At 38.8% G+C, this 11,954-nt stretch overlaps 1 protein-coding gene across 1 annotated transcript in view; it reads right to left on the reverse strand.

Moving 5' to 3' along the window:
• The window catches only part of Pkhd1 (PKHD1, fibrocystin/polyductin), a 430,053-nt gene that overhangs the window by 120,793 nt on the left and 297,306 nt on the right, over positions 1-11,954 (reverse strand). Inside the window, exons 53-54 of the mRNA XM_005369574.2 lie at positions 7,512-7,625; positions 4,849-4,936 (exon numbers count right to left, since the gene is read on the reverse strand). Of these exons, the coding sequence (XP_005369631.2) occupies positions 4,849-4,936; positions 7,512-7,625 (202 nt within the window). The remainder of the gene's footprint in view (positions 1-4,848; positions 4,937-7,511; positions 7,626-11,954) is intronic.

Raw genomic sequence — 11,954 nt, forward strand, 5'->3', positions numbered from 1 at the left:
AAAAGAAAGTGAAGTCAATGCGAAAAAGGGCATGTGTACCCAGAAAGATGAACATGGTATGTACTCACTCATAAGTGGATACTAGTTATAAAGCTAAGGATAGCGAGCCTATAGTTCATGACCCTAGAGAAGCTAATGAACAAGGTGAATCTTAAGAAAAACATATAGATCCACCTGGCATTGCCTAAGAAAATGGAAGTGTGAAAGTGGGGGAGGAGGGAGGGTAGAAGAGCAAAAGGAGGGGGCAAGAGGAGAGGGGATAAGAACTTGAGAGGCAGTTGAGATGGAGGAAAGACCGAGATGAGAGCAAGGAAAGATATTTTTATTGAGGAGAGACATTATATAAGCATCTGTACTAGCCTGCCATTAGGCTCCTGACAGGATATGTCCTCAGCTGCAGCCACTAAGAACACCCCCTGTGCACATTCGCTATGCTTCCTTTCAAAAGGTCAGCCTGCCCACCTTCTCTCTCTTCTCTCTCTCTCTCTCTCTCTCTCTCTCTCTCTCTCTCTCTCTCTCTCCTTTCTTTCTCTTTTTCTCTTCTACCACTCTTGTCCCCAGAGACTGATGTCTGCTCCCCTCTCTGGCCCCTTCTCTTCCACTACTCTCTCCTCTTCCATTAAACCTCCTAGGTGAGCCTTGTTGCACGGGGTAACTTCTCTTCCCAACATTGTTCTTTAGATTACAACACTGGTTCCCCTGACCAGGAAAGGGTCTCCCTGTACTTTCTCCTGCCTGCCAGCAGTTTGGAGCACACTGCAACCCTGGAACACAGTCTACATAGAACATCCTAGCTTTGCAGCTAATGGATGACTGGGCTCTTCCATCTAACACTGGCACCATGGGTGAGCCCCCTCTTCTCCACCTCTGGCCATTTTGCTCAAGCGAGGACTTGTCTCTCAAAGATGGCTTCTCACCTTTTCACCTCCTTAAACTCCGGTACCAGGCAACTGTGGCCTTCTCAGACTCAGAGGCCTTGGCCCCTGTTCTGGGTTTGAGGAAACACTGAAGCAGCCAGTGCTTTCTCAAAATCAACCCTTTCTGAATTCCTGGGATGCTAGGAAGCACAGACCATTTGGGTCTCATTTATCTACCGCACTCAAGGGAACTTTGGTATCATCTACACCTCCAACTTCTGCATTCAGTGCTTGATTTGATGGCTTCTAAACTCATCTTTGCAGTTAGATCTGGCCCAACTATCCCTTAGCTTTCTGATCTGCTCACTTCCACCTGCAACAAATCTGCTTTCTCCTTCACTGATGGTTTGGCCTTCCATTCAATACCAGCAATTGGGTTCTGGTGGGGTTATCCACCTCTGAATATTCCCCTGGAGCTGAGGCTTCCTATCTCAAGCACAGTTCTTTCTTTGCCTTCTGACTTTTCTCGAAGTCCTGGTACCAGGAACTGTGTCTTTCTCATGCTCAGAGCCTTGACCCCTGTTCTTACATGTTCTTACTGAAATAGCTTGTGCCCGCTGAGTCTTCTTATACTCCCTGGCTCCCTGGGATGCCACTATATTCAGGCCTTGGATCTTCATCTTCCTCTGCCTCATCCTTGGGAACTCTGCCATACACCTTCTCGTTCCTATTGGGATTCTTTTATAGATCCACTAACCATTCCTTTCAAATCAAATCTGACCTCACTATTCCTTATACCATACAGTTGGGAACAGAGAAAGAATTCTCCACTTTCTTTTTCTTTGCTCCAAAACCTGCTTGTGTTTGTCTGTTCTCCCTCTCTGTTTGTTTGCTACACCATGTGTGTCAGATGGAGACGCCAGCTTTGTCTTGCTCGCCACACACCAGTTTTCCTTTTCTTTTAGTTAACTCCTGTTTAACTCTGTATGTTTCTTGTGAGCTCAAGGGAGTTGACTTGGAACCACCTCGAATAGTATTTTGCCAGGTCCAAGTGGCACCTGAAAGTTCCATAGAGCTTGGACAGTGAAGTTAAACAGCCAGCTACTCCAGGACATGGACAACACCCCAGCTTTCTCAGGTACCCCAAAGACTGCAGCACCACCAGCTCATCATGAAGCAGTCTTGATAACACAGCGTCCTCATCCCTGCCTCACCTGCTATCCCCATCTAAGGCAGCTTTTTATAATAAACAAAAGGGAGGATGTTAGTATTTCGGCATCTGTAATGGCCTGCCCTAAGGGTCCTGACAGGATACTCCCTCAACTGCAGCTCCTAAGAGTACTCTTTATGCACATTTGCTATGTTTCCTTTTAAAAGGTTGGCCTGCCCTGCTCCCATCTCTTTCTCTTTTTCTTTCTCTCTCCCTTCTTCTCACTCTCACTCTCTCTGTCTTTTCTGCCATCTTGTCCTCAGGGACCAGTCTCTGTCCCCCTCTCTGCACTTATCTGGCTTGATAAACCGATGATGTTACTGTGGTCCCTTCCAGGAATGTAGGTAAGAAACAAAGGACATCAGAGGTTACTCGAAGAAGCTGTATCACTGCCAAGCCTTCCCAGCATGGGTGACAACTAAGGAAAGCATTCTCAGTTATGGAAGAGTCTTGGGGAAACCAAGTAACTTCAGCTATGGCTTTTTCTCTCCAAGCAATTACTTCCTCATAAGTAACCCTGCAAATGGCTGTGTGACTCTTGCAAGACTCAAGAGTAGCCTGAGATCTGTGAGTTTTCTGAATAACGATGTAGGACGTTTCTCGCTCTGGAGCTAGCCTAGACCTCACTGCATAATCCAGGCTGACCTTGAACTCACGATGATCCCACCTCACTGGTTGCTTACCATAATGACAAGTTTGAGCCTGCAAACTCCCCAAGTCTTATGAACCCTCCTCCTCCCTCCAGAAGGGGATGTTTCAATTTGGAGAAAACAGTCACACAACACATAAAACCAATACACTATGATAATTAGACTTTTTCATACAATTTCCTTAGAACAATTCTCTTTGAGACTCATTCTAGGAAATGCTATTTTTAATATTTCTATTTTATTTTTTTTCATTTTAAATACCAGTTCCCCTCCCTCTTTTTCTCCCATCCCTCCTCCTCTCACCACTCCACCCCTCATCCTCTCCTCAGAATAAGCCCCTGCCCCTGTACGAAAGCTGAGCAAGGTATCCCACCATAGGGAATGGACTCCAAAAAGCCAGTTCAAGCACCCTTGTTAAGTCCTGGTCCAACTGCCAGCACCTCCCCCAACAGATCAAGCCATATAACTGTCACCTACATTCAGAGGGAGAAACCTAGTGCTAGGGAAATTCCCAGGAATCCACAAGAATGGCCTTAGCTAAGACTTCTAGCAATAGCAGAGAGGGTGACTGAACTGGTTTTCCCCTAATCAGATTAGTGTCTACCCTAATTGTCATCACAGACCCTACATGCAGTAACTGATGGAAGCAGTTGCAGTGATCCAGAGCCAAGCACTGGACTGAGCTCCTGGAGTTCACCTGAAGAGAGGGAGAAGGGATCATAGGAGCAAGGGAGAGGGAGCATCAAGATCATGATTGGGAACCACAGAGACAGATGACCTAAGGTAATGGGAGTCCATGGACTCTGGACTGACAGCTAGAGAACCTGCATGGGACTGAACTAGGCCTTCTGAATATTTCTAATTTTTAGAACATAAGCTATAGGATTAGACAAACCAAGAAATAGTCAGAACTTCTAGCTTTATAAAGGAATACTTTTAACTTTTGTGACTCCAGTTAAGCAAAATGATGATAATAACCTCACTCATATAATTCCACTGAGAGATTTAAATGAGAGTATCTAATAGAAATAATCATATAGAACGAATGTAAATATTCAAATATATATTATTTGGGGTGTTTGCTTGTTTGTTAGTTGTTTGGTTGGTTGGTTGATTGGTTTTTTCCAAAATAGGGTTTTTCTGTATAGCCTTGGTTGTCCTGGAACTCAATACGTAGACCAAGCTGGTCTTGAACTCACAGAGATCTGACTACCTCTGCCTTATGAGTTCTGGGATTAAAGGCATGTACCACCACCATTCAATATATATGAAATACACTTACATATATAAATACATGCAAGTTACATACATACAAGTATATATATATATATCATATGTACTTCATATACATATATATGAATGAAATGGTCATTTCTCTTTCTCCTGGAGTTGTAGGATCCTTCTCTTACCCTTGGATATCAGAACTCCATGTTATTTGGAATTTAGATACTAACAAACCCCTGTTTTTCATTATTAAATCAATTTTCTTTCTGTACCATCAGAGTCACATAATGTTACAATAATTATACTTAATATCCGTTATCCATATTAAAATTACTCTTCTCGGTTTTAACCAGTGAGAGTTTCTGTTATTCTTTCTGATGGAGATGGCCTGTTTTGTAGTAAGAACAGTTTCCTGGAGGAGCTTTCCACTGTCTGGGTTTCACTTAGAGTATCGCATCTTCTGTTACTTTCATCTATTTATCTCGTCTTCAAAGTCCTGGAAGATCTCTGTCAGTTTGTTCTTCATATGACCTGTTCACTTCAAGAAGTGATGGATCCAACCTTCATCTTCATAAGCTTTGCCTTGCCCTTATTTCTGTCAGTGTCTCTATGGTACCTTGTCAATCCTCACTATTGCATTTTCAATTCATAGTCTTTGTCTTATCTCAAGGAACCCATAGTTCTATACATTATTGAAAAAAGTATGCATTCTCTAAAACTACTCCTTAGTATACAGTGTGCTTCCTCTACATTTTATTCATTTTGTCCTTTTACTGTGTTATATGTTAAATTTCTCTAGCCACCCTGCCTTCAATGATGTTGCTCAGTATTTCATATCACACTAAAACATCCCAGAGAACTAAATGAAACAATAACAACAAATAAAGATCTCTAATTCTTTTCTTACCTCTCATTTCCCGGTGCAATATCGGCTCCAAGGTGTACCCAGGATTTCTTAGCATAAGCACCGTGAAGGGAAAGTTTCCCATAAACTCCTAAAAAATTGAATCAACAAATCACTAAGAAAATATTTCCATCTTAATTAAGGGCAGATAAGTGAAATATGGTTCAAAGGTTCATACACAAAAATACGTGACATATAATCCGTATCTAACTATGTCCATCTTATCTTTAAAAAAGAATATTTCTATTATAACAAGTCAAATATAACCCAAAGACCTACAGAGAAATTAAAGCTACAGAACATAATGAAAATCTAAAAGTGGAGAAACACCATCTAATGGTGAGCCAGTTCAATTTAAAGTGGTATGTCCTTCTGCTTTTAAGGTGACGTCAAAACTTCTTTGATCTGATGGAAGACAACCAGTTTGGATATTTTATGATATACCCTAGACTGTGCAACAGGCAAGGTTCATTCTATTTCCTGAAGATGGGACCTCAATTTTGTTTTCAGTGTTCAAATTTAAAAATTTGTCTCACTAAAGATGATCCAGGGAAACAGGAACAGACAGATATGCTGTTTTGTTTTAGACTCGCAAGTAATAGTCTTATCAGGGAGATTCAGCCTGCATGTATGCCTTCAGCTGTTTGAGGATTTCCTCAAAATTACTTCATCACCATTTCCATATTAAGTATAATTTCTCATAGTCTTGTGTTCTAAAATATGTGAACATGTTTTCCAGTAGTAGAACAAAAAATAATCATGTGTCACCATATGTTTATTTATGTCACTTAGACAATAAATGTGTTATTTGTTATGTTATATGCTATAAATGTTGTAAGTCTATATATGTTATATGTCTAGAAATATGTGCACTTGACATGATGTTTTAATCTTTTTACCCTACTTTCAAATGGATCATGTGAATAACCTGTACAAATGGAAAAATTTTGTTGCAAGCAACTAATTTAACAACCTAAATATTCATAATATTTTGTAAAAAAAAAAGACATGAATGAAAAAAGTAAACACCATTGCAATGTTAACAATGTGCATCGGATTTGTTTCCAGTGTGGACCAAAACAATAAAATCATAATTACTGAGACCTTAATTAAGTGTCTGTGCCAATGTCTGTATTTCTTCTGTACTCTAATTCAGAAAGATATGTTAGAAAATAAAAAAGATAAAAATTAGTAGATGCAGAATGAATATTACTTCAGAGCACATCCTAAAATCAATTCTTCATGATAGAGTTTTATAATTACATGTCACAAAATATCAAACCATAAAACTAAAATCATCGTTTATGCTAAGTGCCTAGGTAGACAGAATTTTGGGGTGGCTAAAGAGATTTCCAACAACAATGTTTATTACAAAAAAAATTCACATCTTTAAAATCTGAATTACCCTGAATATTCAATTAACCAGAAAAGCAGATTTCTTGCTTATTTCTATCATCAAAGATTAACTGTAAAATAGCACTGTATCATTTCATAGTTGCTTCAAGAAGGTAATAAATGACTTAAAATGATTAAAACCTGCCTTTTGCTTATGATGCCAAAGAAGCTAAGTATTCTGTGTACTGTGTATTCTTTGTTTAAACTGCTATTAGAAAAATTTGAAAGGCACTGCTTAAAGCACAGGGCTGGGGCCAGGGTCAGCATGCTTATTTGAATGGACTCCAGTCTGAAGATTTCAACAGATGTGGTTATAGAACAAATGGATCAAATCAAGTGCCCTTAGTATAGTCTCTCTTCTTGGTCAACTGTAAGGTTAAAAATTCTTCTACCCATGCCATGGAAAAGATAAAATAAACAGAATTTATAGAAAAAAAATTTGAAATTATAAAGCATTTCAACATCTTATAAAGCAATTGTTAGACATTTTGGAAGTAAGTTAACGAACCTCACACTATCTGAATATTTATTCCAATATGGTAAGAAATGTCATACATGTGCTGTGTGTGTGTGTGTGTGTGTGTGTGTGTGTGTGTATGACTTTGAACGTTCATCACAGCTGTTCATCTAAAGGAAATTCCAATGAAATCCTGACTCTGGCTCATGACAGTAACACATACATCTAGTCTATATAGCAATACAATGCTCAAAAACATAGTAAATGATCATAACCTGACTCTTTTCAATTCTCTTCTTATAGGGAAGTGAAAAAAATAAGTAAAAGGGGATGTAGTTTTGAAATGAATGAATTTTCTTAAAGTAAGGAAACAACTTCAAGTCAAGAGGTTTCCCTTTTACATAGTAAGTAATGTCTACACAATGCCATTGGAAAACACTCTTATCCTGTAATACCCCTTGGTTTGGAATCTTGTCAGTACAAGATGTCCCAATTTGAGTGTCTGGTCTTTGGCTTTGTAGACCAGTTTAGGATTTTATGCTATAATACTATGGCAATGTCACTATCAACAGTGAATGATCTTCTGGTCACCACACATACATAGTTCATCACTTCTGAGTCATAGTTATGATATCTGTAAATGGACATTGGACATCTCAAAAGTCAAAGAATAAATATAAACTTTCCAGAATTTAGCAGCTGTCTAAGAAATAAAAGTCCTTTGCCTCTCTGTCTTTCTTTCTGTCTTGTTCTTTCTTGTTTTGCAAACACATAGACACACATATTATTAATATACATTATATTTAACTCTTACCAATTGTTCCTGGGTCAACACGTATTCCATCAAAATGGTCACAAAAGATTTCTTCTGAGGCTCTGAGGATAATCTGAAGTCTTTGTTCTTTTTCTAAGGGATTTGTTAAAGTACCTGTTAAGAAAACAAAGTATATCATCTAAAATAATTTGAAATGCAAAGAAAGAATCCAGAGTAAGTGTCTTAATACTGTTTGTATGGGGAAGAGGCAATGGTCACATCAATGAGATGACAGCAGAAAGCATGACTTCCTACAACCCTCTCTGAAGAAGTCTGGGTTATCATTCATGAATCATCTGCTACCTCTCATCATAGACTCAGAGTACACTTTACTGGCTCCTATTATTCAGGCCGGTTTTGTGACTTGTTCTGGGTTAGTGATGTTCAGATGGAAAGTAGTAAGTGCTTTTGTTAGTTGGTAATGTAAATACTTGCCAAGTATTCTCCACATCTCTTCTCTATTATATAGTTCCTCATTTATAAGAACTTGGATTCTTAAGTGAAGAAACATTCGGAAAAACCTGAGAAGGTTTTTGACTTCAGCAAGCAGGCTGGTGTCTGGTTCAACCTAGTCTAATATGAATACTCATTTTATAAACCACTGAGTTATAGGAGTGATGTACTAAAAACCATTATTACAGTGAATCCTGGCTAATATGGTGACCATGGTTGTGTGAATTAGTGTTTCCTTCACATGGTTTTAGCATTTAGTGTTCACTACAAATCTAAGAAGCATGATTCTTATTTTGATGTAAATATCCACATAGAAAGAGGCCTAAAGCTTTGGGTATGAATCTAAATCTATCCAACTAACAGTATGTAGCAGACTTCAAACAATCATGGTTTATCAAACCAGTAATAAATTGTTTTTCATAAGTTCTCTTAGCATCATTGCGACAAAGAAAATATAAGGCTATGACATACAGATGGGAATTGCTTTCAACAATTTCTTGAGGAAACAGTCATGTTCTTTACAGTTAGATGAATGTTCAGAGACTTGCTAACATGATATCATTGAATACAGACCTAGGAAAGCTATGCTATTCTTACAGAAGCCATTGTTGAAGAAATAAGCAGTATAAAAGTCCTCCCCAAAATATATATTCTATGGAAGCAGGCTCACGAAAATCATCAGCCATCAAATGAGTCTCTGCTTTAAACCAACAAAAAATGTGATTGTTAAATATGGTATGGAATAATTGGTAAATTTAAAATCATCTATTTGTCATTTTGGTTATTCTTCTTTCAGGCAGCAAAAAAAAAAAACACTCCACATTCCTATTAGTTAGGACTTTCTATGCACCTGGTGTAAGTTTGGGGTTTGTTTGGTCTATGCGTATCTCCTCAAATCATCCTCATGAGCCATTACTGTTAGAAGTGTTGATAGCAAGATTCAGAGAAATAAATCAATTTGCACTGGAGTAAGGAGGTTGCTTGTTGGTTCCCAGCCAGTTAACCCTAAAATAATCACACAGAAACTGTATTATTTAAATTACTGCTTGGCCCATTAGCTCTAGCTTCTTATTGGCTAACTCTTAATTTAACTCATCTCCATGAATCTGTGCATCACCACGAGGTCGTGACCTATCATCAAAGTTTCAGCACATCTGCCTCCAGCTGCAGCTCCATGGCTTATCTCTGACTCTGTCCTTCTATCCCCCAGCATTCAGTTTAGTTTTTCCCACCTAGCTAAGTTCTGCCCTGCTATAGGTCCAAAGCCGTTTCTTTATTCATTAACGGTAATCACAGCATACAAAAGGAAATCCCACATCATTGCACAGCACATGAGTCAAGGGCAAGTATGGCTTAGGTGTTCATGCTACAACACTGTTGTAGAATACTGTTTAAGATGTGTTACATTTGTTTATGTGGTGGCACATTTATTTTTAATGATGCAAAGATGTGTTGCATTCCTTTATGTTGCATTTGTTTAATTCTGTGAAGTTGTGTTACTTTGCCCATCTAAAATATTTGGTTGGTTTAATAAAAAGTTGAACAGCCAATAGCCAAGCAGAAGAAAGGAGAGGCAGGGCGGGCAGGCAGAGAGAATAAATAGGAAAAATCTAGGAAGAAGGATCAAGGAGCAAGAAAAAAGGAGGAGGAGAGGAGGACATTGGGGGCCAGCCATGCACCTATACAACTAATAACAGAGTAAGAAAGAAAGAAAAGTATACAGAAATAGAGAAAGATAAAAGCCCAGAGGCAAAAGGTAGAGGGGATTATTTAAGATAAAAAAAAAAAAAGCTAGCAAGAAAACAAGACAAGCTAAGGCAAGGCATTCATAAGTCTCCTGTAGTATTTATTTGAGAGCTGGGTTGTAGACCCTAAATAACAAAAGAGTAAAAACAACCAACTATACAACACTAAGGCAAGGTCTGGCTCTGTCTAGATGCCACAGTGTCTTAGCTGGGAAATGAAGGTATCCTCTGAGCCCAAAGACACAGAGAGCAAGAAGAAAGGGAGCAAAGGACTGGGGACTGTTAAGTAAATGTGCCTGGTGTGACTCTTATCTTGCTGCTAGAAGTCTGTCCAGTAAGCTGTTTTCCAACTGCGATTTCATTTATTTCATGGAGGGTAAAGTCTTACATGGGAAAAAAATGGCCTAGCACTAAACAGATACCAGAGAGAAAAAGTAGGACACTTTTTGCCCTAGAGAAATGTATGCAGAGTCCCACAAAAAGAGTTGCGCGTTTCTCTAAAATCAGAGATTAAATCAATTATGCAACCCAAAACTGCAGCACACGTGGGGCCTTCACAGAAAATCTGGGCAAAATTAGTCAGCCTGCCGTGATCTTTCAAAATCCAGAGCAACCGGAATTTGGAACTTTTTCTTAACATGGGAGAGGGAAAGATGGAGGCTAGAACTACTCCGCAACCAGGCAGAGGCAGGAGAAGGAAAGGTGTGATGTTCTACATTAAAATACAGTGCTTCCCAGATATTAAAAGCAGGTGAAATGAAAGCTTCCTAGGCTGCTGTCCTCATTGTCTTCTCAACCTCACAGAGATAGATGCTCTTTTCAGTGCAGACTTTACCAATAAATAAGAGTAGCTAGCTCTGAGATGATGCAGCGGGGTCTTGGCTTGCCTTTGTAAATCTGTTGTAGTTTGTATGATAGGAGATAATCAGCACTGTGTTGTAAAGACATTACTGCTGCTTTTGCATTCATTACGTTCTTCACATGTCTTCCATGAAGACTGTACAGATTCCCATGAGGAAATTGAGGCAAGAAGAGCTTACACCACTAGTCAGAAACTACATGGCTATTATTAAGTGGCATTGGGCTTAGATTTAATAAATACCATCCTAAGACATGCGGAGGATGAAGGAGAAGTAAAGCAAAGTTGTTATTACTTAGCATGATGGTGGGCAGTGGAGGGGGAAAAGAATTGGTTCCAGATGTTAAAATCACCTGGGGAGATGGAAGAAAATAAGTTCTGGTATACCCAAGATAACCATTATTGATTTGGCGGATATGGTACAAATGGATTCCATGAATTTCAAAACATAAGAAAAAGGGAAATGAGCCTTTATTACTTTATTAACTAAATCCCTATGATAGAATCAGGTATCAGCCTTGTTTGCATTTAAGCCTACTCTATCACCCTGAGTCCCCACACCTTGTAGTCAACAGACACACTCAGGATAATTGTCTAATCTTTCCAATCTTTCTGTGCACAGTTTTTGCTTCTCCCAGCCCTTAAATTTCCAACCATACCTGGCTCCACTCTAATTGATTCCTAAGAATGTACTATGTTCTTGAATTGGTATATATAAGAATGGCCATGCCTCTTGTTATATGTTAAAAAGTTTGAACTAAACATTCAGCACTCAATATGGATAAAGTTGAACAAATCCTCAAAGTTCTTGAGCATGGTATTTACAAAAACAAATGGCAAATATTTTTAAAGGCTTTGAAATAGCAAACAAGGAGAAGGGGTGCTTCTATTTCATGCTCACTCCCGTCCTTTTCCCTTTTCTAATGAGCTCCATAGCTGAGCCACAGGAAGTCCCTCAACAAATTTTTCCTCTCTTTGCCTGGGATGCCATGCCAGCTAACTCTTCAGAGTCCATCTTTATTCATATCTTTCTTTGTCAAGTAAGTCAGGGTTAAGTGACCCCCCCTTCAGCTATAACAATATACATATAAAGAGTGTAATTGCTTGAAAAAAACATTCCTGTTTATTTTAAGCTGACATATTACTTTTAAAATTATTTTCTCATTCTATGTGAATAAGTGACTTGCCTTTGTGTACATATGTGTATGAATTACATGTCTGGTGCCCACCAACTTCACAAGAGCGTGTCAGATCCCCTGGAACTAGAATTAAAAATGGTTGTGAGCCATCATGTGGGTGCTGGGGATTGAATCCAGGTCCTCTGCAAGAGCAACAAATGAGCTAACCACTGAGCCAACTCTCTATCTGCTAAAAAATTATTTTTTT

Source organism: Microtus ochrogaster, unplaced genomic scaffold, assembly GCF_000317375.1.
Source record: "Microtus ochrogaster isolate Prairie Vole_2 unplaced genomic scaffold, MicOch1.0 UNK52, whole genome shotgun sequence".
Classification (NCBI taxonomy): Eukaryota; Metazoa; Chordata; class Mammalia; order Rodentia; family Cricetidae; genus Microtus; species Microtus ochrogaster.